At 45.0% G+C, this 26,272-nt stretch overlaps 2 protein-coding genes across 10 annotated transcripts in view; both read left to right on the forward strand.

Annotated features, from left to right (window-relative positions):
* The window catches only part of heatr5b (HEAT repeat containing 5B), a 33,144-nt gene extending 21,142 nt beyond the window's left edge, over positions 1-12,002 (forward strand). For all 8 annotated transcript variants that reach the window (XM_034292526.1, XM_034292528.1, XM_034292530.1 and 5 more), the window contains 14 exons: positions 237-418; positions 510-578; positions 5,272-5,451; positions 6,365-6,611; positions 6,847-7,089; positions 8,186-8,313; positions 8,684-8,828; positions 8,932-9,082; positions 9,260-9,384; positions 9,486-9,587; positions 9,709-9,831; positions 9,974-10,125; positions 10,195-10,408; positions 10,868-12,002. In XM_034292526.1, coding sequence (XP_034148417.1) covers positions 237-418; positions 510-578; positions 5,272-5,451; positions 6,365-6,611; positions 6,847-7,089; positions 8,186-8,313; positions 8,684-8,828; positions 8,932-9,082; positions 9,260-9,384; positions 9,486-9,587; positions 9,709-9,831; positions 9,974-10,125; positions 10,195-10,408; positions 10,868-11,175 — 2,369 coding nt within the window. In that variant the 3' untranslated portion in view covers positions 11,176-12,002. The remainder of the gene's footprint in view (positions 1-236; positions 419-509; positions 579-5,271; positions 5,452-6,364; positions 6,612-6,846; positions 7,090-8,185; positions 8,314-8,683; positions 8,829-8,931; positions 9,083-9,259; positions 9,385-9,485; positions 9,588-9,708; positions 9,832-9,973; positions 10,126-10,194; positions 10,409-10,867) is intronic.
* A 543-nt stretch (positions 12,003-12,545) lies between these two features.
* Positions 12,546-26,272, forward strand: part of LOC105010268 (striatin) — a 34,399-nt gene continuing 20,672 nt past the window's right edge. Inside the window, exon 1 of one of the 2 annotated variants that reach the window (XM_029119763.2) lies at positions 12,546-12,951. In XM_029119763.2, coding sequence (XP_028975596.1) covers positions 12,745-12,951 — 207 coding nt within the window. In that variant the 5' untranslated portion in view covers positions 12,546-12,744. Of the gene's footprint in view, positions 12,952-14,173; positions 14,226-26,272 lie in introns of those variants that run through there. The other variant, XM_029119764.2, reaches the window with a different exon arrangement.

Raw genomic sequence — 26,272 nt, forward strand, 5'->3', positions numbered from 1 at the left:
CACAGGGTTAAGGGTGGATCATGTACTAGACCACAGGGTTAAGGGTGGATCATGTACTAGACCACAGGGTTAAGGGTGGATCATGTACTAGACCACAGGATTAAGGGTGGATCATGTACTAGACCACAGGGTTAAGGGTGGATCATGTACTAGACCACAGGGTTAAGGGTGGATCATGTACTAGGGCACAGGGTTAAGGAAGTATTTTTTTATTTTGTCACCACTACCTCCCTCAGGTGATCTGTTGGTCCTCCATCTCTCTGATCTGATCCGAATGGCCTTCATGGCAGCTACAGACAACAGCAACCAGTTAAGGATGGCAGGTCTTCAGGCCCTGGAAGACATCATTAAGAAGTTTGCTTCAGTTCCAGAACCAGAGTTCCCAGGCCATGTGATTCTGGAGCAGTACCAGGCCAATGTGAGTCTATCCAGCCCAGGGTTGTGTTGTGATAAGCAGACTGTATTTTGTTTACTGTACAGTAAATGTGTGCCTTATTTCTAATGTCCAGGTTGGAGCTGCACTTCGACCAGCCTTTTCCCCTGATACCCCTTCTGACATCACAGCCAAGGCATGCCAGGTAAGATGGCTGTGAACGTAACTGAAAGACCTTGACTCTAATAATAACAACAACCCTGACTCTAATAATAACATCCCTGACAAAAAATAACCTTGACTCTAATAATGACAAATAATAACAACCTTGACTCTAATAATAACAACTCTAACTCTAATAATGACAAATAATAATAACAACCCTGACTCAAATAATAACAATCCTGACTCTAATAATAACCTTGACTGTAATAATAACATCCTTGACTCGAATAATATATATATCCTGACTCTAATAACAGATATGCAGTGGTGCTACTAGTCTTTATATTGAGGTATGCAGTGGGGCTACTAGTGTTTATACCAAGGTATGCAGTGTGGGTATTCGTGTTTATACAGAGGTATGCAGTGGGGGTATTCGTGTTTATACCGAGGTATGCAGTGGGGGTATTCGTGTTTATACCGAGGTATGCAGTGGAGGTATTCGTGTTTATACCGAGGTATGCAGTGGGGGTATTCGTGTTTATACCTTGGTATGCATGTTTATACCAAGGTATGCAGTGGGGCTACTAGTGTTTATACCAAGGTATGCAGTGGGGGTATTTGTGTTTATACCGAGGTATGCAGTGGGGGTATTCATGTTTATACAGAGGTATGCAGTAGAGCTACTAGTGTTTATATTTAGGTATATATTGGGACTACTAGAATTTATATTGAAGTATTCAGTGGGGCTACTAGTGTTTATATTTAGGTATATATTGGGACTACTAGAATTTATATTGAAGTATGCAGTGGGGCTACTAGTGTTTATATTTAGGTATATATTGGGACTACTAGAATTTATATTGAGGTATGCTGTGGGCTACTAGTGTTTATATTGAGGTATGCAGTGGGGATAATAGTGTTTAGATTGAGGTATCCAGTGGGGCTACTAGTGTTTATATTGAGGTATGCAGTGGGGCTACTAGTGTTTATATTGAGGTATGCATTGGGACTACACTTGTTTATATTGAGGTATGCCGTGGGGCTACTAGTGTTTATATTTAGGTATGCATTGGGAATACTATAATTTATATTGAGGTATGCGGTTGGGCTACTAGTGTTTATATTGAGGTTTGCAGTGGGGCTACTAGTGTTTGTATTGAGGTATGCAGTGGGGCTACTAGTGTTTATATTGAGGTATGCAGTGGGACTACTAGTGTTCATATTGAGGTATGCATTGAGACTACACTTGTTTATATTGAGGTATGCTGTGGGCTACTAGTGTTTATATTGAGGTATGCAGTGGGGATAATAGTGTTTAGATTGAGGTATCCAGTGGGGCTACTAGTGTTTATATTGAGGTATGCAGTGGGGCTACTAGTGTTTATATTGAGGTATGCATTGGGACTACACTTGTTTATATTGAGGTATGCCGTGGGGCTACTAGTGTTTATATTTAGGTATGCATTGGGAATACTATAATTTATATTGAGGTATGCGGTTGGGCTACTAGTGTTTATATTGAGGTTTGCAGTGGGGCTACTAGTGTTTGTATTGAGGTATGCAGTGGGGCTACTAGTGTTTATATTGAGGTATGCAGTGGGACTACTAGTGTTCATATTGAGGTATGCATTGGGACTACACTTGTTTATATTGAGGTATGCTGTGGGGATAATAGTGTTTAGATTGAGGTATGCAGTGGGGCTACTAGTGTTTATATTGAGGTATGCCGTGGGGCTACTAGTGTTTATATTGAGGTATGCAGTGGGGCTACTAGTGTTTATATTGAGGTATGCATTGGGACTACACTTGTTTATATTGAGGTATGCTGTGGGGATACTAGTGTTTATATTTAGGTATGCATTGGGAATACTATAATTTATATTGAGGTATGCAGTGGGGCTACTAGTGTTTATATTGAGGTATGCCGTGGGGATACTAGTGTTTATATTTAGGTATATATTAGGACTACTAGAATTTATATTGAGGTATGCTGTGGGCTACCAGTGTTTATATTGAGGTATGCAGTGGGGATAATAGTGTTTATATTGAGGTATGCAGTGGGGCTACTCGTTTTTATATTGAGGTATGCAGTGGGACTACCAAAGTTTATATTGAGGTATGCAGTGGGGCTACTAGTGTTTATATTGAGGTATGCAGTGGGGCTACTAGTGTTTATATTGAGGTATGCAGTATGGCTACTAGTGTTTGTGTTGAGGTATGCATTGTGGCTACTAGTGTTTATATTGAGGTATGCAGTAGGGTTACTAGTGTTTATATTGAGGTATGCAGTGGGACTACTAGTGTTTATATTGAGGTATGCAGTGGGACTACTAGTGTTTATATTGAGGTATGCTTTGGGGCTACTAGTGTTTATATTGAGGTATGCATTGGGGCTACTAGTGTTTATATTGAGGTATGCATTGGGACTACACTTGTTTATATTGAGGTATGCTGTGGGGATACTAGTGTTTATATTTAGGTATGCATTGGGAATACTAGAATTTATATTGAGGTATGCAGTGGGGCTACTAGTGTTTATATTGAGGTATGCCGTGGGGATACTAGTGTTTATATTTAGGTATATATTGGGACTACTAGAATTTATATTGAGGTATGCTGTGGGCTACTAGTGTTTATATTGAGGTATGCAGTGGGGATAATAGTGTTTAGATTGAGGTATGCAGTGGGGCTACTAGTGTTTATATTGAGGTATGCAGTGGGGCTACTAGTGTTTATATTGAGATATGCAGTGGGGCTACTAGTGTTTATATTGAAGTAAGCATTGGGACTACTAGAATTTATATTGAGGTATGCTGTGGGCTACCAGTGTTTATATTGAGGTATGCAGTGGGGATAATAGTGTTTATATTGAGGTATGCAGTGGGGCTACTCGTTTTTATATTGAGGTATGCAGTATGGCTACTAGTGTTTGTGTTGAGGTATGCATTGTGGCTACTAGCGTTTATATTGAGGTATGCATTGTGGCTGCTAGTGTTTATATTGAGGTATGCAGAAGGGTTACTAGTGTTTATATTGAGGTATGCAGTGGGACTACTAGTGTTTATATTGAGGTATGCCGTGGGGATACTAGTGTTTATATTGAGGTATGTATTGGGAATACTAGAATTTATATTGAGGTATGCAGTGGGGCTACACGTGTTTATATTGAGGTATGCCGTGGGGATACTAGTGTTTATATTTAGGTATATATTGGGACTACTAGAATGTATATTGAGGTATGCTCTGGGCTACTAGTGTTTATATTGAGGTATGCATTGTGGCTACTAGCGTTTATATTGAGGTATGCATTGTGGCTGCTAGTGTTTATATTGAGGTATGCAGTAGGGTTACTAGTGTTTATATTGAGGTATGCAGTGGGACTACTAGTGTTTATATTGAGGTATGCCGTGGGGATACTAGTGTTTATATTTAGGTATGTATTGGGAATACTAGAATTTATATTGAGGTATGCAGTGGGGCTACACGTGTTTATATTGAGGTATGCCGTGGGGATACTAGTGTTTATATTTAGGTATATATTGGGACTACTAGAATGTATATTGAGGTATGCTCTGGGCTACTAGTGTTTATATTGAGGTATGCAGTGGGGCTACTAGTGTTTATATTGAGGTATGCAGTGGGGCTACTAGTGTTTATATTGAGGTATGCAGTGGGGCTACTAGTGTTTATATTGAGGTATGCAGTGGGGCTACTAGTGTTTATATTGAGGTATGCAGTGGGGATACTAGTGTTTACATTGAGGTATGCAGTGGGGATACTAGTGTTTATATTTAGGTATGCAGTGTGGGTATTAGATAATACTGCTTCATTCAGCAGAGACTAGTTAATCCCCAGTGCTGCAGGGATATGAGTCATCGTGTTTTTGTGGAGTTGTAAAAAGTGAACCAATATGAAGGCTCATCTGTTACATACTGGAACACTCTCAGATGTTGAGGAGGAATTGGGAGCCAGTAAATATGGTATATTTAGCTATCAGATACACTGTTGATCTATTCCTGACAATCGCTAATGAAATGTATCAAGGCAGACCATTGCAACCCACAGAATCACATGACAGATATAGACAATGTATGCATAAACACCACATAGTGAGAAAAGCAAGGTATATGAATGCATTTGATCATGATTAAGAAACTGTAGGCATACACTTGAACAAAGTGGCTAAGGTATTTGTGCTTCACTGTAGCTGTAACTTATAAGGCAGTATATGTACCCTTCAGATAATTCTTGTTAAACTAGTTGATTTACTCTACAGAAACAGACAGCAATGTAAGTGTCTTTGGAAGTGGCTGTCCCATTCAATGATAAAGAAAGAAGGTGTGTTTGATAAGGACCACAAGGTAAAAGATAGATGATGTTGGGGCCTCAACCTGTTTCTGCCTAGGGCCCCCAAATCTCTAAAACCGGCTCAAATCTCTAAAATCACCCTGGTATCAGTATCCCTGGAGCTACACGGAAACAGAACAGCAAGTTGCCCTGGTTCTCAGTAACTGTTGTTCTCAGCAAAAGGATCATACACAAATTTAAATGACAATAAAGATAATTAAATATAAATTTCTACAATTGGAGTTTGTTTTTCCATGAACGAAAATCTTTAAATCGTGATTTCAGACCTGACCCAGAACTGATCTCTCGTCCTACGCAGACACAAAGACATTTTTCAGACCAAACGACTGACTCCTTAGCCTTTAACCTCACTGTGTTCCCTCCAGGTATGTAGTACGTGGATTGGCAGTGGCGTGGTCAGTGACCTGAATGACCTGCGCCGTGTCCACAACCTGCTGGTGTCATCGCTGGACAAGGTGCAGGCTGGGAAGGGCTCCTGTAGCCAGCTGTACAGTGAGAGTGCTACAACCATGGAGAAGTTATCTGTCCTGAAGGCCTGGGCCGAGGTGACCACACACACACACACACACACTAGATGTGCCCCGCCCTCACTCTCCCTCGCAGAATGCGCATACCGTAATCAATCGCAAGTCCAAGTACAGTACAACCTTTGCTTGTTAAACCTAGACGATATGTTATAGCCTAACTTACATCATGTTTAACCTTAATTTAGAATAGGCCTAATACAAAAATAATTGGTAACTTCTAGCTAACGATCACCTGCTAGCTATTAACATGGCTATTAACGAGGCTTGTTGTCTTTTAGCTAACGTTAGCTAGCCCATTACATTTATTTACTAATTAAATAGCTTATAAATTTAACTTACCGAAAAAAATTCAAAGATCGATTGGAAATGACAGATTAAATGTAAAGTTCCAATCTCCTCAGTCCTCCGAAGATTCAGTGGCTCCTCGGCTCAGATAGCTGTCAATCACAGCTGTGAATCACGACGTCACACCACCGTTTTTAGAGCATTAAATAACTAACTAAAAACCAACTTATTTTAAAAACAAACTCTTGAATTTACATTAGCGTGATACAAACTACAGTGAATGACAGAAACCAGCTTCGGAAAAAATATATTTGAAGGGTAATTTAATTGTTTAGTTGGTCTCGTGTCCCATTGAATAACATGGGGAGGGCGGGGTTTATGACCTATACTGGGACCACTCACCAGGGGGCGATCGAGACGTTTTGGCTTCACTTTTCAGGGCTTGTGCGGCACGCTTGCCCCAAACACACATTTTAAAAGTACTCTAGGCTTGGGTGGATTTGTTTTCATATTATATAAATCTAAATGTCAGTTGCACTACTAAAAACACTCCATGACGACATATTGCATATTCCATTTCATTCAGTTACTGCACTCTTTTATGATCACAATATTTCTTAACAACTCTTTTCTTCCACCTTTTCAGGTATATGTAGTGGCCATGAAGATAAAGAAACAGGCAGAGTCTCGGCCGGTGAAGGAGGTGAAAGGAGGAGATGAGGAGGAGGAGGAGGAAGAAGAGGATGTGGGAGCGGACGTTCTTCCTCCTGATAGTCTGATCCTGCTGGTTCAACCGGAGCTTCCATCTCTGTCTCGGCTGTGGCTGGCTGTACTGAGAGACTACGCTCTGCTCACTCTCCCTGCCGAGTTCTCCAGCCAGCTTCCTCCAGATGGTACCACACCATCTAGTTACTGTTCCGTCAACCAGACTGTCCCACAGAGCAGTCGGTTTAAAACCTAGGAGACCTGGCTAGCAGAACAGATGGATAAACCTGTAGTATCATCTCTTCACAATGCTGTAGATGTCATTTATTTAGGCTTTTAGTAAAGAGTTTAAATATCACTGCTGACCGGAGACAAACACACATGAATAATTCAAATGAAACCTATTATTTCCTCTTTGTGCAGGGGGAGCGTTCTACACCCCAGAGACCATCGACACCGCTCGCCTCCACTACCGGGCCTCCTGGGCCCCTGTCCTGCATGCTGTGGCCCTGTGGCTGAGCAGCACTGGGTTCAGGGCCGGGGAAGGGGATGAGGAGGCGCCGGCCGTGTCAATGCAGGCCCCTGGGGCCACCATCTACCCCCAGGGAAACCCTGTAGCTCAGAGCACGGAGGAGCTGGTCAAAGACAGAATGCATCTGATGTTAGGTAAGAGACACACCCTGGAGCTGATGATGAACTACAGGAAATGGAGGGGCTATGTACACAACTTGCTGTAATTCCTAAATGGTTAATCTGATATGGATGAAAATACCAACACATTAAAACTGCCAGTCAGCACTTGAACCCCAATTTATTATTTTAAATCAAGATGTGTGACTGACTATTACACACAACAACTAATAGTTCATATATTATCTGTGTGTGTATGTCTCTGTGTGTTTGTGTCTCTGTGTGTTTGTGTCTCTGTGTGTGTATGTCTCTGTGTGTTTGTGTCTCTGTGTGTTTGTGTCTCTGTGTGTTTGTGTGTCTGTGTCTCTGTGTGTATGTCTCTGTGTGTTTGTGTGTATGTCTCTGTGTGTATGTCTCTGTGTGTGTATGTCTCTGTGTGTTTGTGTGTCTGTGTCTCTGTGTCTCTGTGTGTTTGTGTGTCTGTGTGTTTGTGTGTCTGTGTCTCTGTGTGTATGTCTCTGTGTGTTTGTGTATCTGTGTGTCTGTGTCTGTGTGTCTGTGTCTCTGTGTGTTTGTGTGTGTATGTCTCTGTGTGTTTGTGTGTCTGTGTCTCTGTGTGTATGTCTCTGTGTATGTCTCTGTGTGTTTGTGGGTTTGTGTGTCTGTGTGTCTGTGTCTCTGTGTCTCTGTGTCTCTGTGTGTCTGTGTCTCTGTGTCTCTGTGTGTTTGTGTCTCTGTGTCTCTGTGTCTCTGTGTCTCTGTGTCTCTGTGTGTTTGTGTGTGTATGTCTCTGTGTGTTTGTGTGTCTGTGTCTCTGTGTGTATGTCTCTGTGTGTTTGTGGGTTTGTGTGTCTGTGTCTCTGTGTTTGTGTCTCTGTGTCTCTGTGTGTTTGTGTCTCTGTGTCTCTGTGTGTTTGTGTGTCTGTGTGTTTGTGTGTATGTCTCTGTGTGTTTGTGTGTTTGTGTGTTTGTGTCTGTGTCTCCGTGTGTTTGTGTGTTTGTGTGTTTGTGTGTCTGTGTGTTTGTGTGTGTCTGTGTCTCTGTGTCTCTGTGTCTCTGTGTCTCTGTGTGTTTGTGTCTCTGTGTGTTTGTGTGTCTGTGTCTCTGTGTGTTTGTGTTTGTCTCCTTCCAGGTGTCAGTATAGAGTTCCTCTGCTTCCCTCGTCCAGAGGAGCCAATAGAACATGTCATGTCATGTCTCCAAGCTCTCTTTACCCTGCTAAACTCACCCTGTGCCAGGACACACATCGCTGATGACCAGGTAACACACACACATCACTGATGACCAGGTAACACACACACATCGCTGATGACCAGGTAACACACACACATCGCTGATGACCAGGTAACACACACACATCACTGATGACCAGGTAACACACACACATCGCTGATGACCAGGTAACACACACACATCGCTGATGACCAGGTAACACACACACATCGCTGATGACCAGGTAACACACACACATCGCTGATGACCAGGTGTGTTGTGTTATGGTATGTTGTGTGACGTGTGTGTTGTGTGACGTGTGTGTTGTGTGACGTGTGTGTTGTGTGACGTGTGTGTGGTGTTACGGTGTGTTGTGTGACGTGTGTGTTGTGTGACGTGTGCTATCTTTGTGTGGTAGTTGCTGGGTGTGGAGCTGCTCAACGTTCTCCACAGGCTCCTCCTGACACGGGACCCTCCAGACGTACAGCTCCAGGTCACCACCGTGGTGCAGGAGACCATCCGGGCCACCCAGGAGCACCGCAGGCTGCTGGCGAGCACACAGGGTGAGGAGGTTTTCCTTTACCCTAACCCCACCCAGGAGCACCGCAGGCTCCAAAATCTGGGTTTGTGTGTATTTACTTTGTATTCTGATTGTTCTCCCTGCAGGTGAGGAGGATGGAGGGGAGAAGGAGTCTACCTTTACCCTGGGGGAGGGAGGAGAGACTGGGGAGCTGTTACCTGGGAAGTCCCTGGTGTTTGCTGCCATGGAGCTCCTGGTCTTCGTCCTGGTTCGCCACTTACCCCAGCTCAACACCAGGTCAGTTAGCTGTTTACCATTCTTTAGGTATACCTGTTTTACCAAGTATTTGGGTTTGTGTCTCAAATTGTTCCTAGTTTATCAGTGCATTGTATAACTTTCAGCAAGGACCCGCTCAGCATGGTTTTTGAAAAGCATTAGATAATGCTAAAGTTGTATTATTCGACTTCTTCCCAGGGTGAACGATTCCCCCAGCCATCTGCCCCTCCGCCCGCGGCCCCCCCTGCCTGAGGAGAGCTGCCGTCTGGTGGCTCACACTGTGTCCATCCTGGCTGAACTACCTTCGCTTTGTTCTCCACAAGGTAACCTTATTCGCTTTCCCGAAATGCCCCCAACTGATCTTCACTTTGATGCAGACGCAGATCTCAGATGTCCAGGTGTCTGTTCCCTGTTTTCCTGACAGGCAGCATGACCATTCTTCCCACCGTTCTCTTTCTGATAACCGGCGTCCTGAAGGAGACTGCCGTGAAGACCTCGGATAACTCTGTCCCCCTGCCCGTCTCTGGTACACAAAAGCTGTCCCATATCACCTGTAGCGCCGTTCCTCTGTTCCTATTCTCATTTGATAACTTGGGTGTTTTCTTGATTTATAGAATGTGTAAATGGTATCTCTCTCTTACTCTCAGCGGCTCTGCAGGGAATCAAAACCATCATCACCTCTCCTCTGGCCCGATCTGAGAAGACTCGCACTCAATGGACGGTCCTGGTTAGGAGCAGCCTGGCGTCCGTCATAGAGTACTCACAGCCAGGTCCAATACACTTCGGCTGACTGACTGACTAGCTGGTTGCATTTTCATACAGTCATGATTTCACCATTAGCAGCAGAACAGCCCTTTCCTGATGTATCACCTGATCTCCTCCAGTTGTAGCTGATGTGTGTTTATCCTGCAGATGATTCTCGTCCCAACATGGACGAGGTCAGCATGCTGACGGCCATCACCCTCTTCCTGCTGTCCGGCAGTTCAGAGGTCATTGGGGTCACCGTTCTGCAGCAGGGCTGTATGGACCGCTATAGGAACGCCCTTAACTCTCCTGACCCCTGGGTATGACACACAAGAAACCAACTTTGACTATAACTCCTGGTTCTGTAATATAATGTGTTTCTGCCTCAGGTCCAGGCGCGGTGTTACCAACTGTTACTGTCAGTGTTCCAGCACCCCAGCCGCGCGTTGTCCACCCCCTACATCCACGCCCTGGCCCCTCTCATGGTGGAGAAGCTGAAGGGGGCGGAGAGGAGCAGGCCGGGGACAGCCATGGAGCTACAGGCCGTCCAGGAGGGCATTCGGGTCCTGGAGAACCTGGTTGGCATGGGGGAGGAGCAGAACAGTCAGTAGTCACACTGAACACATTCACAGCCGTACACAGTCCCTGGAAACAGACAACATGAATAATTTTACATGACCATTTGTTCACCGTTATACAGTAAAGTATATTTCAGCTGATGCTCAGTAGACAACAGACCCCCAGAGTTACTGTCAAGGTATTGCTGGGTTGTTTTCCTGTCGTTCAGTGATCTGTAAAAGCCTGTCAGTGACCACCGCCTGAATTCATGTCCAGTCTCGTCTAACCTGGGAGGGCGGGGCTGATGGAGGTGTGGCCCTCCCGTTGGCTTAGCATATACGTGTGCAGTTAATCTCAGCCACATGGGAACAGTCTCCATGTGTAAATGCTGATCTCTTCCTTATCTGATCTGTCTACTCACTTCCCCTGTCCTCTGTAGCTCAGACTTCTTTTATTAGCATCTTGTTTTTAGCCTCCTGACTCTGTTTTGGTGTCTCCCTGTAGGGGTACAACTGTTGGCCCTCCTGGTCCCCACCCTGGTCTCATATCTGCTGGATGACAACGCCTTCTCCTCCGCCTCCCCAGCCTCTAAGGGCCTCCATGAATTTGCCCTCCACAACCTGATGCGGATTGGACCCCTCTACCCAGCTGCCTTCAAGACCGTCATTGGAGCTGCACCTGAGCTCAAGATCCGCCTTGAGTCAGCCATCCGAGCCAATCAGGCGAGCAGCAAAGCCAAGGCAGCAGCCTTATTGGCCCAACCGGCTGTGCAGGCCGCTCCCACCATCAAACTCAAGACCAGCTTCTTCTAGGTTTTCCCAAAATGCCCACGTTGACTTTCTCCTCAATGTTGTTTATCGTCTGATATGATGTTCGTGTCTCTCAAAGGTTTCTGTGAGTTAGAAGTTTCTAAAAAGAAAATCTTGAAAAGTCAAGGAAACAAATGTTTAAATAACATTGAAAGGGTATTTCATGTCAAGTTTCAACAGCCCCAGTAGAGAGAATACTGTTTGCCCTTGAATATACTGCTGTACTTTTATAATTAAAAAAAATGTTACTGAATTTAGTTTTGCTCACTATGTGTTCCAATACTGGTCAAACCTCATAACTCGACACTGCCTACTGTAGTTCCCACTGTGCATCTTCATTATATTATTTATGACCGTGCATTAATATGAACATGTCAGTTTGTTGGATGAACCTTCATTGCCAGCGTTCATTTTCTGCACATGCATTTAATCATGATTGAATATAATGAGTTTATTTTAGGTCTCTGTTCCAGGTTTGAGATGAACCACTGCTTTGCCTTTTTAGGTTGTCATGTGAAGTAATCCTGAGACAGGCCATTGCTTTTCCACATTCCCTGTTCCAGAGTGATTATGCTGTATTGAAAACCCTGACAAACATTACCACTGGTCAATACCACCACAGCAAAATGACTTCTAAATGAAAAGAGAAGACTGGACATGAAGTTTTCCATATTTTATTGATTATCTGTATAGTTGGGGCTATTAATCAAATGTGAAGATGAAGAGATCAAAAAAAAAATAGACGAAGGATCAATAAAGTTTTAAACCGCTCAACTGGGGAAGTACTGTATATGGAATTAGGAATAATAAAATAGTATTTAAACATTGCATATTAAGCACACTGTATTTATTATGTTGTACACTTTATAAATTAACATGTTTTTGCTCAAAACTTTACTGGTACTGAGAATTTTCTGCTACTCCTCACTGAACAGAAAACTTAACATTAGCCCGCAACTGTTATATAACTTAAATTCCGGCTAATGTGTGCCATTCACTGAAGATGGTGTAAATAAACAACAGTATACTTAATTCTGTCACTTGAAGCCTTGTGAATGATTAGATTTTTCCTGTTATGCTGCACAATGTCTTGCTGTATGATACATTGACAGTAAATGCAGCAAAGATGTTTCATAAAGCTTCTAAATTACTTTGGATGAAGAGGTGTTTTATGAGACAGGGCCACCTTGAGCAAGGCATCCAATCTATTCCAGGGGGTTACTCCCAGTCTAGTGTATTCAGGGGAAATAGTAGGGGAAGAAAAATACCATTTAAATTCTATTGTCTACACTATATTTTTAACGCACCGTATTTTAAAGGGTATAATGCCCCTTCTCGTGTTACTAGGTCCTACCACGGTGTGGGCGTGATGAAGTTCTCTGACGTCAGTCAATGACAGCTAGCTGTCAGTGAGCGCAGCAGTCCCGCAAGCCGAGCTGCTAGTGAGTGTGTACGGGTCCAGCAGGTTTTCCGATTACACATATCGTACATTTTGCAAGGCGAGGACCATCACGAAGCAAAAAAACAAACGAAGAGCTTTCTCTTCGTCCGTGACTTGAATAGAGTCCGGCCATGGACGAACAGGCGGGGCCCGGCGTTTTCTTCAACAACAACTCGATCTTACCGGGTGGTGGAAAGGGACCACTGCCGGAGGGAGACGCTGGGGAGGCGGCCAAGGCTCAGTACAGTATCCCGGGGATCCTACACTTCCTGCAACACGAATGGGCCCGCTTCGAGGTGGAGAGGGCACAATGGGAGGTGGAGCGCGCCGAATTACAGGTGAATAACTTAACTGTTTGCATTGCATTTTCGAGGCGCGTTTCGTGCTGGTAGCATATTTGCGGACTGTTAAGATGACTGCATAACGTGATTGATTTAGCTAGCCTTAATGTAAGCTATAGCTAGTTTACAACTACTACTCGCGCGACAGCGCCCTCTTGTTGGTTAGCAAATGCTAGCCACCCGCCAGGTTAGCCACTCTGGTTTTGCCAACTTAGTCAGAGGCTAGCTGAGTCTTGAGAACAACTGTCTTAACTATCTTAGTTGCATGTGGATGTGTGGTTTTTCAAATAAATCAACTGAATGAAAACTGACCTGTTTTGAACTTAGCGTCAAAATACTGGACGTTATGCTTCTTGTAAGGGCTAAAATAAAGAGGCTAGCTACGCCGGTAGGTACTAGTACTGTAACTAAGGTGTTTTTCAAGTTGTCTCTGCTTCGGTCTTGGAAAGTGCTTCAATTGAAGTCACAGAATAATTTTTGTGCAACTTTATCCAGTAATAGTATGTTGGCCTACACTGAACTGGAGAGGCTGCCCCCGACACACTGTCTTTACTATGCCTTGTCCATTTAAAGACGAGGAAAGACTAGAACAATGTCCAGGGGACTCAGACGTTTCCTGTGGATGGCGTTTCCCACTTCCTGCCCAGAAACAGTCAGTCACACACACCCGTGTTAGGACTAGTGTTTGAGCTGTCCGGGTGGTGTGGATGTTCCTATCCTGTGAGTGTAAAGTGAACGCGATAGATTGGTTACTGCCTATGCTACTATACTGATTGTCTGTTATTCTACCAATTAAATCACCAGATACTCGTGCTGCGTGGTTTCTTTAGGCTAGAGGAAGATGCATTACGCTATGTTAGATGTAGTGTCAGGTGAAGGTGTTAGGTAGATTTCTATTTCTGCATAGAAACAATTTCATGCGTCCATTTAATGGAAATGAAACAAAACTTTAAACAGCCCTAATGTCTCCAACAAACACCTCAATCACCATATGTTACCGCATGTTTAAAAAGTCACAAATATTTTGATATTTGATATAAACGTTTTTATTTTTGCCATTAAAAATGTTTTGCAACCCTACTAGGACTGCAATTACAGTGGTTCTCCACTCCAGGCCTCGAGACTCAAAGTACTGCTGGTTTTCATTCTAGCCCTCTAAATATTGACTAATTTAAGGGACAGGTGAATGCAATGAACTCCGGTAGAATAGAAAAACGGCAGTAGACCTGGTCCCCAGGCTCGGAGTTGTGAACCCCTCAGACTACAGTATAGTATGTAAATTACTCACATATGCACCTATAAGGTTTCAATTTAACCTGGATTTTTTTCTTCTAGAGAAGTGGTGGCCTTGAACAGCCTGTTCAAACCACAGCCTTACAGCCCTGTCTAAGCTGTGCATAGATGTTCCTCTGACAAGGAGGGGAGAGCTGAATACAATAGTCACTCTAGCTTTAGACACAGATTTTGTAGATCTTCCATCTAACTGCTGTGTCCTGTCACAGCATCTATATTGGGTTCAAGTCTTGGCTTTGACTAAAACCTTCCAAAGTTGAACATGTATTTTTCAAGCGTTCTTATGTAGACATGCTTCTGTGTTTTGGATCTTTGTCTTGCTGCATTACCCAGAGTCTTAGAAGTGTTTTTCGAATCCTATCCAGACTCCTACACATCTACAACTGGAATAATTATGATTGTGGCTGTGGATACTGTGTGCTGACAACTTCCCTCTGATGGGAAAGGCTAGAGTTAGTCCGATTTATGTTGGGCAGGGCTGGCCCATATCAGGCCTGATTGTTTACCAAGGTAATCAATAGGGGTGGGAATTACCTGGGACCTCACCTTACAATATTATTCTGATACTTGGGTCACTGTAACATAATACTGTGATTTATGTTTAAGACAGTCAGCATTGCCACATTTCTATCCAAATATTACAATTCGTTTTTCACTTATCATTTTTCATATTGATAGTCTGTGGTGCATAATCCTTTACGCATGTTTAAAAAAATATTTGTGTTCTTTCTTGATTTTTGCATATATATCCCGAAAGTAAAATTGCCAAAACAGCAGTTCATATCTTTAGATTATTTTTTCATTGAATATTGTGCTTGAGATGCATTTTTGATTGTTTCCACTCAATAATTTTACCCCAAGTAAACGAATGTTGACATTTGATGCCCGATGACTGGTGTCACTGGCTGGTGGCTGTAGTTCACTGGCTGGTGGCTGTAGTTCACTGGCTGGTGGCTGTAGTTCACTGGCTGGTGGCTGTAGTTCACTGGCTGGTGGCTGTAGTTCACTGGCTGGTGGCTGTAGTTCACTGGCTGGTGGCTGTAGTTCACTGGCTGGTGGCTGTAGTTCACTGGCTGGTGGCTGTAGTTCACTGGCTGGTGGCTGTAGTTCACTGGCTGGTGGCTGTAGTTCACTGCAACATTTTTGGTGCTTAATCGTTACTCATGTTGGATTTAGGGTTATAGAAACATATATAGATATTGTATTATTGTGTAGGACTACACACTAGGGTGCTCCCAGATTTGGTGCTCCCAAATACTAAAACAGTGTTGCTTTATGCGTCTTCGTTCTTTATCCCTCGGTTATTGCTGTAAAATGATAACTATTTAGAAATACTGAATTACTAAAACAAAATGTTACGCAATGACACAAGGACTGCAGTTCTCCAGGAGCAGAGTTGGGGAGTAACTATAGGACGTAGTTCTCCAGGAGCACATTTCTCAAGGAGTTCACATTTCAAGGTTTATTTGTCAAATGCACCGAACAACACAGTGTCATCCTGCACAATGACATCCTTGTGAACCCGACAACTACGTAGTGAGAGGGAAGAAGGAGTGAGAGAGTATATTCATATAAGAACAAATCTAGCCAGACACAAAATAACAGTAAAATAAAGCAGCAATATACAACGATCAGCCATAACATTATGGCCACTGACAAGTGAAGTGTATAACACTGATAATCTCATTATCATGGCACCTGTCTGTGGGTGGGATATATAAGGCAGCAAGTGAACATTCTGTCCTCAAAGTTGATGTGTTAGAAGCAGGAAAAATGGGCAAGCGTAAAGATCTGAGTGACTTTGACAAGGGCCAAATTGTGATGGCTAAACGACTGGGTCAGAGCATCTCCAAAACTGCAGGCCTTGTGGGGTGTTCCTGATCTGCAGTGGTCAGTACCTACCAAGGAAGGCGCCCACAATGGGCACATGAGCATTAGAACTGTACCAAGGAGCAATGGAAGAAGGTGGCCTGGTCTGATGAATCCTTTTACAGCACGTGGATAGCCAGGTGTGTGTGCGTCGCTAACCTGGAGAACTCATGGCACCAGGATGCACTATGGGAAGAATGTTCTGCTGGGAAACCTTGGGTCCTGCCATTCATGTGGATGTTACTTTGACACGTACCACCTACCTGAGCATTGTTGCAGACCATGTGCACCCTTTCATGGCAACGGTATTCCCTGATTGCATTGCATTGGTGTGTACACTAGCAGCAGTTGGTAGAATTATTGAATATTATAGATACATATGAGTGTAATAAGCTTATGAATGGTGGCATAGCACACTACAACTACATAGTGAGAATTTAAGAACAAACATTTATAAAAAAATTTAAGAGACCACTGCACCGTTTTCTTTCATTTCCAAAAAGTCGAAAAGGAAGGTTTTGAGTGAGGAACAGAAGAGTTCAAATTAAAAGAACACTGCAAATTGAACGCTTCTGTTCCTCACTCAAAACTTTCCTTTTCAACTTTTTCGGAGTGGTCTCTTAGCGGACCGCTCTATCTCTGGGAGTACACTAGCAGACCGGTCTAGCTCTGGGAGTACACTAGCAGACCGGTCTAGCTCTGGGAGTACACCAGCGGACCGCTCTATCTCTGGGAGTACACCAGCGGACCGGTCTAACTCTGGGAGTACACTAGCGGACCGGTCTAGCTCTGGGAGTACACTAGCGGACCGGTCTAACTCTGGGAGTACACTAGCGGACCGGTCTAACTCTGGGAGTACACTAGCGGACCGGTCTAGCTCTGGGAGTACACTAGCGGACCGGTCTAGCTCTGGGAGTACACTAGCGGACCGGTCTAGCTCTGGGAGTACACTAGCGGACCGGTCTAGCTCTGGGAGTACACTAGCGGACCGGTCTAACTCTGGGAGTACACTAGCGGACCGGTCTAACTCTGGGAGTACACTAGCGGACCGGTCTAGCTCTGGGAGTACACTAGCGGACCGGTCTAGCTCTGGGAGTACACTAGCGGACCGGTCTAGCTCTGGGAGTACACTAGCGGACCGGTCTAGCTCTGGGAGTACACTAGCGGACCGGTCTAGCTCTGGGAGTACACTAGCGGACCGGTCTAGCTCTGGGAGTACACTAGCGGACCGGTCTAGCTCTGGGAGTACACTAGCGGACCGGTCTAGCTCTGGTACTGCAGTGGTTTCAGTGTTGTTGGCTTGGCCTGGTGTGTCGGTATGCATGTGTGTTCTAAACTGTGGAATCCTCTGAAGCGCCGCTCCGAAAATGTGACCTAGCGTTTCTTAACATTGTCGCCACACCTGCTAAACCTTGCCTCATGGCCCCATACACTACTTGTCTGAGCCTGTATTTAATGATTTCCTCATTGTAGATTGTTGAGAAATAACAGCTCTAGACCATTGAGGTAACTACGTAGATTATATGCACTTTATTTGGTGGCAAGGCTGTGTGTTTCCTTAGTTTAGGCAGGCATATTGTTAGTTATGGGGGATCCTTGCAATTAAATATTTGCAGGATAATATTTTGACAGTTAATGAACATTTCTCCATAAATATTTGTTTTTGTGGTAGGTTTTCTAACAATGTTTTCAACATGTTTATTGGCGTTGCGGGCTCTGCAGCCGACGTAGTGGCGTTGCGGGCTCTGCAGCCGACGTAGTGGCGTTGCGGGCTCTGCAGCCGACGTAGTGGCGTTGCGGTCTCTGCAGCCGACGTATTGGCGTTGCGGGCTCTGCAGCCGACGTATTGGCGTTGCGGGCTCTGCAGCCGACGTATTGGCGTTGCGGGCTCTGCAGCCGACGTAGTGGCGTTGCGGGCTCTGCAGCCGACGTAGTGGCGTTGCGGGCTCTGCAGTGCACCTATTTTACAAGCACCAAAATACTTAGCTGTTCTAGGAGTTTTAAATGAGAGATACCAGTGGACCTAAAAACAACATTTTTATGCGTATATATTCCAATTTAGGTGAGCTCACATGTTCTTTGTTTACGGTCAACACAGAGCCTGGGTGTTGCCAGACTCTGTCAGTGTCGGTTTTGTTTCCTGTTGTTGCAGAGATCACTGGAGGTGAAACACAGCTAGACTGCACCACAGGAGCTCATTGGTTGTCTGTTTGTGGCGCGAAAAAAACATTGCGCTCTGTCAGTTTTGAATTCTTATTACTGTGGTACTTTCCTGGTGCTGTGGCTCCATCCAGCAGACGTAGCCCACAATTTCTAATCTCATACGCTGCTGTGACTCCCTGCACCTGACGTAGCCCACAATGCTAGGCTTCAACGCTGATCGGCTATGCTAGGCTACAACTCTTCTTCCATTTGTGGTGTCTGAACTAGACAGTGTCCCCCAGATACTAATTGCTTAGTAAGACAAACTATGTGCCCTTAGTCTGTCATTCCTTCCCCACCGTCCCTCTGCTTCCACGTTCTCCTCATACTGCAGAACAGGCCCAGTCAAGTCAGAGTTGCTGTCTCACTGCAGTCATGGCTTCAATGGTGAGTGTTACACAAACAAGCTGTCTTTGATGCTGCAAGAACAGGAAGCTGGTAATATGGTTAGTGCGTCGTGTAGGGGATGTGTGGGGCTGGCGGGTAATTCTGTGCGTGTGTGTGTGTGCGCTCGTGTGCACTTGTCTAGGGTTTAATTATGTATGCATCATGTAGTAGTCTTATTGGTCCCTCCACTGTTCCTGCTCTGTGACACTGGTGTGTCTGTTATGGGTTGGGATCGTCTGGTAGGTATTCTTTGTTTTTCCTGGGTAGGTATTCTGTCTCTATGGTCTCCTAGGTTACACTGGTCAGGTGTTATACTGTGGAGCGGGTTAGGGTATGGGTTAGGGTTAGGGTTATGGAGAGCACTCAGTAGTTCATCATCCTGTGAGGAGTTGAAGGTTTATGAATAATGAAAGGTTTTTCTGTGACATGAGGAGTAAGTGCCTTTACAGGAGACAGTCCCTCCACTCTGTTTCTCTGCTTCTATCCTCTACTCTGCTATCATAATCTCCTTTCACATTTTTTCTGGTTTTGACATCAGGGCCACCTAGCTTCTTTCCCCTAGTGTCCTCAGTCCAAAGCCCCAATTGCCTGTTTATCTTGAGGGCACTCTGGGAGTGATGTGGGCTTTGTGCATTCTGGGTAGGCGCGGCTGTGTCTATACAATGATCCCATTTGTTTTCAATCATATATCTGTGACTGATCAAAACTGGTTTTCTCATTGCTCTCCTTGTCCTCTTCCAGCAGACAAATGGTGAGCCATGTGTTTGTAACCTGGAATCACAGCAGCCTTTCTCATTGGCTCTCAGAAATGTGTGTTTTCCTTATTTTCCCATCAACCCGAGCTGTTCTGCCGCTGGCCTGGTTGTGAAAACATATCAGAACCAGATCTGTTCGCCTGTGGATAGAATAAGGTTTATGATGTCATCAATCAGGGACAAAGGTTGGCCATGCTGTGGGTCTGCTGAGGAATGCAGTCCATTCAGCCTGTCTTTGTCAGGGCAACATCACTCTGTGAATTTGATCCGGTATACAACATGAAAATAGTGTACTCCTTCTCAGAAGAGCCTAGTGGACTGATGCATTAGGCTTGGGCTTAATTCACCAACAGGAAAATCTATGAGATACTTAAACTACAAAAGAATAATCTCAAATAACAGCGTTCTCCTGAACCTCCCCTCTGGCTGCCAGGGAACTCACATCACCACGATACTCAAGTACCAATATAATTATTTGAATACAGTTTTTCTTGAAAAACATGAGAGCCACTAGAGAACACGTTTTGATGTTCATAGAATAAAGATGGTTAAAAACAAATGAGCACGCCTCAGTCATGTGATTTGCTAAAATACAGTCATGTTATATACTTCATCATATGGTGCGTTCCAGTGAGAATCTTTGAATAATTGATATCTGTGTTGTGTGAGCTCTGGTTAATAGCCTTGGATGGACCACTCCCCTGCTCTAGCTAGTACCACTGAGGACCGCTCCCCTGCTCTAGCTAGTACAACTGAGGACCGCTCCCCTGCTCTAGCTAGTACAACTGAGGACCGCTCCCCTGCTCTAGCTAGTACCACTGAGGACCGCTCCCCTGCTCTAGTTAGTACCACTGAGGACCACTCCCCTGCTCTAGCTAGTACCACTGAGGACCGCTCCCCTGGTCTAGCTAGTACCACTGAGGACCCCTCCCCTGCTCTAGCTAGTACAGCTGAGGACTCAACAGTAAGTGTTCTTGCCATTCCATTGTACTGGGTAAGGGTCGTATCTCATGGGTTTTCAATAAGTGACATGACATCTTCTTCCGCTTCATCCGGGGCCGGGTCGCGGGGGCAGCAGTCTAAGCAGAGATGCCCAGACTTCCCTCTCCCCAGACACTTCCTCCAGCGTGTCCTAGGTCTTCCCCGGGGTTTCCTTCCTCCTCTTAAATTGTATTTCTGACTGGAGATGAGGTATAATACACTTACATTTCCGATTGCTTTACTTTAATTTACTGTTCTGTAGATCACCAGTTCTGGGAGATGGTATGGTTGGTCTCGAACACATCCATTCCTCAACGGCATGATTACTGAGGACATTTAGAATACGTTTCCTCAAAATACATACTGTGGTTTCAGCTTCATACCGTTCTTACTGAAAGTTTGTAGTATTGCCTTTGCTATCTTTCAACTATCAAAATTGAGTCCCTCATAACGCTATCAACTAAACATGTTTTGAGGAAAGGCTGTCGTACATGAGTGTGATGGAAACATTGTCCATTCTGAAGCTTGTTAATATTCCAAACCCATTCATGATTGTGATAAAACCAAAAGGTCAAATAGGTTTTTCAGCGTTTTTCCTGTATAGGTTGTTGTGACGTTGTTACTGTTATCAGCTGTTTACCTCAGGACACCAGGAGGTTTAACTGCCACTGATGACTGTTATCAGCTGTTTACCTCAGGACGCCAGGAGGTGTAACTGCCACTGATGACTGTTATCAGCTGTTTACCTCAGGACGCCAGGAGGTGTAACTGCCACTGATGACTGTTATCGGCTCTTTACCTCAGGACACCAGGAGGTGTAACTGCCACTGATGACTGTTATCGGCTCTTTACCTCAGGACACCAGGAGGTGTAACTGCCACTGATGACTGTTATCGGCTCTTTACCTCAGGACACCAGGAGGTGTAACTGCCACTGATGACTGTTATCGGCTCTTTACCTCAGGACACCAGGAGGTGTAACTGCCACTGATGACTGTTATCGGCTCTTTACCTCAGGACACCAGGAGGTGTAACTGCCACTGATGACTGTTATCGGCTCTTTACCTCAGGACACCAGGAGGTGTAACTGCCACTGATGACTGTTATGGGCTCTTTACCTCAGGACACCAGGAGGTATAACTGCCACTGATGACTGTTATCGGCTCTTTACCTCAGGACACCAGGAGGTTTAACTGCCACTGATGACTGTTATCAGCTGTTTACCTCAGGACGCCAGGAGGTGTAACTGCCACTGATGACTGTTATCAGCTGTTTACCTCAGGACGCCAGGAGGTGTAACTGCCACTGATGACTGTTATCGGCTCTTTACCTCAGGACACCAGGAGGTGTAACTGCCACTGATGACTGTTATCGGCTCTTTACCTCAGGACACCAGGAGGTGTAACTGCCACTGATGACTGTTATCGGCTCTTTACCTCAGGACACCAGGAGGTTTAACTGCCACTGATGACTGTTATCGGCTCTTTACCTCAGGACACCAGGAGGTGTAACTGCCACTGATGACTGTTATCGGCTCTTTACCTCAGGACACCAGGAGGTGTAACTGCCACTGATGACTGTTATCGGCTCTTTACCTCAGGACACCAGGAGGTGTAACTGCCACTGATGACTGTTATCGGCTCTTTACCTCAGGACACCAGGAGGTGTAACTGCTACTGATGACCGTTATCGGCTCTTTACCTCAGGACACCAGGAGGTATAACTGCCACTGATGACTGTTATCGGCTCTTTACCTCAGGACACCAGGAGGTGTAACTGCTACTGATGACCGTTATCGGCTCTTTACCTCAGGACACCAGGAGGTGTAACTGCCACTGATGACCGTTATCGGCTCTTTACCTCAGGACACCAGGAGGTGTAACTGCCACTGATGACCGTTATCGGCTCTTTACCTCAGGACACCAGGAGGTGTAACTGCCACTGATGACTAACAAGTCTGTCTTTTACGATGTCTGTACCCTGGACCATGGAGCTGCTGCTAAAACCGTTTATCACGCGCACGCACAGGCGCACCCATCCATACACACTTTTACAAGCACGTACCGACACACACATACACACGCATGTACCCACATGCACAGAGACACAGACACACCCATACACTAGTACAGACGTACATACTCACGTGTAGACACACCCACGTACCCACACACACACTACTATTCACTGATGACCAATCAAGTGCAGCGGTCAACCGGTTGTCCCTGTTTAAAAGTTGGGCACAACCTGCCCCTGTCATAACCTACCGTTCATCGGACTCTTTTACCCACAAGCAATTTGTAGTGCATACGTTTAACATATGGCGAGTCTTGGGAATCAAACCCACAGCATTGCCTGCACCCTGAGCTAGGCTTCTGCCAGTCCCCTGTCCCCCTGCCTGGGTGTGTGCCATTGTCAGGGTGGGCTATTGTTTCACTTAAGTACCTATCAGTTCAAACCTAAGCCTCGTATAACACTGCAGATGGCTAGCTGATCAGACCGGATTTAACCGGGAAGGGCTAGCTGAGAAGACAGGGTTTAATAGGGGAAGCCTAGCTGAGAAGACAGGGTTTAATAGGGGAAGCCTAGCTGAGAAGACAGGGTTTAACAGGGGAGGCCTAGCTGGGAAGACAGGGTTTAACAGGGGGGGCCTAGCTGGGAAGACAGGGTTTAACAGGGAAGGGCTAGCTGAGAAGACAGGGTCTAATAGGGGAAGCCTAGCTGTGAAGACAGGGTTTAACAGGTGATGGCTAGCTGTGAAGACGGGGTTTAACATGGGAGGGCTAGCTGAGAAGACAGGGTTTAACAGGTGATGGCTAGCTGTGAAGACGGGGTTTAACTGGGGAGGCCTAGCTGGGAAGACGGGGTTTAACAGGGAAGGGCTAGCTGTGAAGACAGGGTTTAACAGGTGATGGCTAGCTGTGAAGAGGGGGTTTAACATGGGAGGGCTAGCTGAGAAGACACGGTTTAAAAAGTTTCAGCAGACTGGCATCCAATGCATTTTTGTTTGCTGGACTAGTTTACAGTACAACTGCTACTACTGCCAGTTCTCTTTTGTTATGTCTGTGTACTGGTACTGTGGAATGTACTTGGGTATTTATCAGGGCAGCCATATTTGTTTCTTTCTTTATTATGTTGGTACTAACTAGGACACTTGATAACCATCTTTACATAGACTAGAATCTGGGGTAGTTTTTTCTTCCTATTCACAGCTTCAGAGAGACAACCAGTCAACAACACTAGTGTGTGAAAGTTAAGGCGAATGTAAGGACATGTGGTTGGGCATCTCTGTGTCTGAACCAGTAGAGCGTATCTCTAACTGTTTGGCTGTCTCTGTGTCTGAACCAGTAGAGCGTATCTCTAACTGTTTGGCTGTCTCTGTGTCTGAACCAGTAGAGCGTATCTGTAACTGTCTGGCTGTCTCTGTGTCTGAACCAGTAGAGCGTATCTCTAACTGTTTGGCTGTCTCTGTGTCTGAACCAGTAGAGCGTATCTGTAATTGTCTGGCTATCTCTGTGTCTGAACCAGTAGAGCGTATCTGTAATTGTCTGGCTATCTCTGTGTCTGAACCAGTAGAGCGTATCTGTAACTGTCTGGCTGTCTCTGTGTCTGAACCAGTAGAGCGTATCTCTAACTGTTTGGCTGACTCTGTGTCTGAACCAGTAGAGCGTATCTGTAATTGTCTGGCTATCTCTGTGTCTGAACCAGTAGAGCGTATCTGTAATTGTCTGGCTATCTCTGTGTCTGAACCAGTAGAGCGTATCTGTAACTGTCTGGCTGTCTCTGTGTCTGAACCAGTAGAGCGTATCTGTAATTGTCTGGCTATCTCTGTGTCTGAACCAGTAGAGCGTATCTGTAATTGTCTGGCTATCTCTGTGTCTGAACCAGTAGAGCGTATCTGTAATTGTCTGGCTGTCTCTGTGTCTGAACCAGTAGAGCGTATCTGTAATTGTCTGGCTGTCTCTGTGTCTGAACCAGTAGAGCGTATCTGTAATTGTCTGGCTGTCTCTGTGTCTGAACCAGTTGAATGTATCTGTAACTGTTTGGCTTCTGAACCAGTAGAAACATGCTGGTAGGTGCCATATAGGGATATCATTTATGATGATTTATTGCGATGTATCATTTTCAAAACAGTAAAATCCTGTATTTATCCTTCATGGAATTTTCTTTTTTGAATTGACTGCCAACGTCTGACCTGCCCCCTCTCTCCCTCCATCTCCTCCTTCTCCTCCCTCCCTCCCTTCCTCCCTCTCTCTCCCCCTCCCTCACAACCTCTCTCTCCTCCTCTCCCCCTGTCTCCCTCTCCCCCTCCCTCCCTCTCTCTCCCCCTCCCTCCCTCCCTCCCTCTCTCTGCCCCTCCCTCTCTAGGCTAAATAGCCTCATTGTGTTTGAGGCTTCTGGCTCAAATGATGCTGAACTAGACTTTGAGGAAAACATGTTTGGAATGTGACACAATGCTCAACTCTACCTAAAATCGTATCTATCTGAGATGTGCCTCCTTGAGGTGCTGGTGTGTGCTTTTTCACTAAAGGAATTACACACCGCATATAACCTATGTACTGAATGAACTGCAGATATCAGCGGTTATTAAAGCCACTCCTCTCCTCCACCTAAAGCTCTACTAATCTGTGTGATATGTTGGCTGTGGAATGATTGCATGGGTGTGGGACTGTTCATTAGTTGTTCTAGCGGAAATGGTCCATCCCTGTCACTCCGCCCCTTTCTGGAACCCCAGGAACCCTTCAATCTCTGGTGTTAAAATCTGTCAACGCTGATTAGCCTGGAGCTTACAAAGCCTGAGAGCCAGGCCCCTCGTCCCCTGACCTGATAAAGAAACCTGTCAGGGTCAGGAAGGACTGCAATGTTCCAAGGATTTTTTGAGGACATTTTAATGCCCGGTTGGCTCATTGCAGCTTTGGATTGGGGTTCCTAGTTATCAGAAATGTTTTAAACGTGTGTGTGGTCCCAAAAAACAGTGAGTAACACAACATTTTGAAAATGTGTCCATGGCTTTTATGCTCTTGTTTGATATAAGCCAATCAACGAATCTTCGACAACATCCCTCAATAACAACTAAAAGGGAAAGTCTCAGGCTGACAAGATTTATGTTCAAGTTGTCAGTCAAGTCTTTTCCTCTGCCCTGTCCTCACTCCTTTCTCCTCCTCTTTCCTGTCCTCACTCCTCTCTCCTCCTCTTCCCTGTCCTCACTCCTCCTCCTTTTCCCTGTCCTCTACTCTTCTCCTCTCTCTTTCTCTCATCACTCCTCCTTACCTGCCAGTTGAAGGACTAGACACAACACAGCTGGCCAGTTTTATCAGAATATAGGCTAAAACAGGGCTGTACAACCTATTTAAGTATTTCGGCACTTAGCACATCGCAACACAGCAGCCCGGATGTACATTTACATCCCTGTTAATGGACCTCTTCAGCTCCACCTGTGTGTCTCTAAGGAGTTAAAGCAGAACACTAATTTCTGTGTCCCTTCAACTGTGGATAGTAAGACCGTTGTGTTCCCCTCTGATGAATGTGTGGGAAAACTCCTGTGGGACTTGTTGACCTAATCTAGGAATGTAGTAGAGACTTATCCCAACAGACCCTTATCTAGGAGTGTAATATTAAGTGACTTATCCCAACAGACCCTTATCTAGGAGTGTAATAATAAGTGACTTATCCCAACAGACCCTTATCTAGGAGTGTAATAATAAGTGACTTATCCCAACAGACCCTCATCTAGGAGTGTAATAATAAGTGACTTATCCCAACAGACCCTCATCTAGGAGTGTAATAATAAGTGACTTATCCCAACAGACCCTCATCTAGGAGTGTAATAAT

The sequence above is a fragment of the Esox lucius genome, chromosome 5 (assembly GCF_011004845.1).
Source record: "Esox lucius isolate fEsoLuc1 chromosome 5, fEsoLuc1.pri, whole genome shotgun sequence".
Lineage (NCBI taxonomy): Eukaryota > Metazoa > Chordata > Actinopteri > Esociformes > Esocidae > Esox > Esox lucius.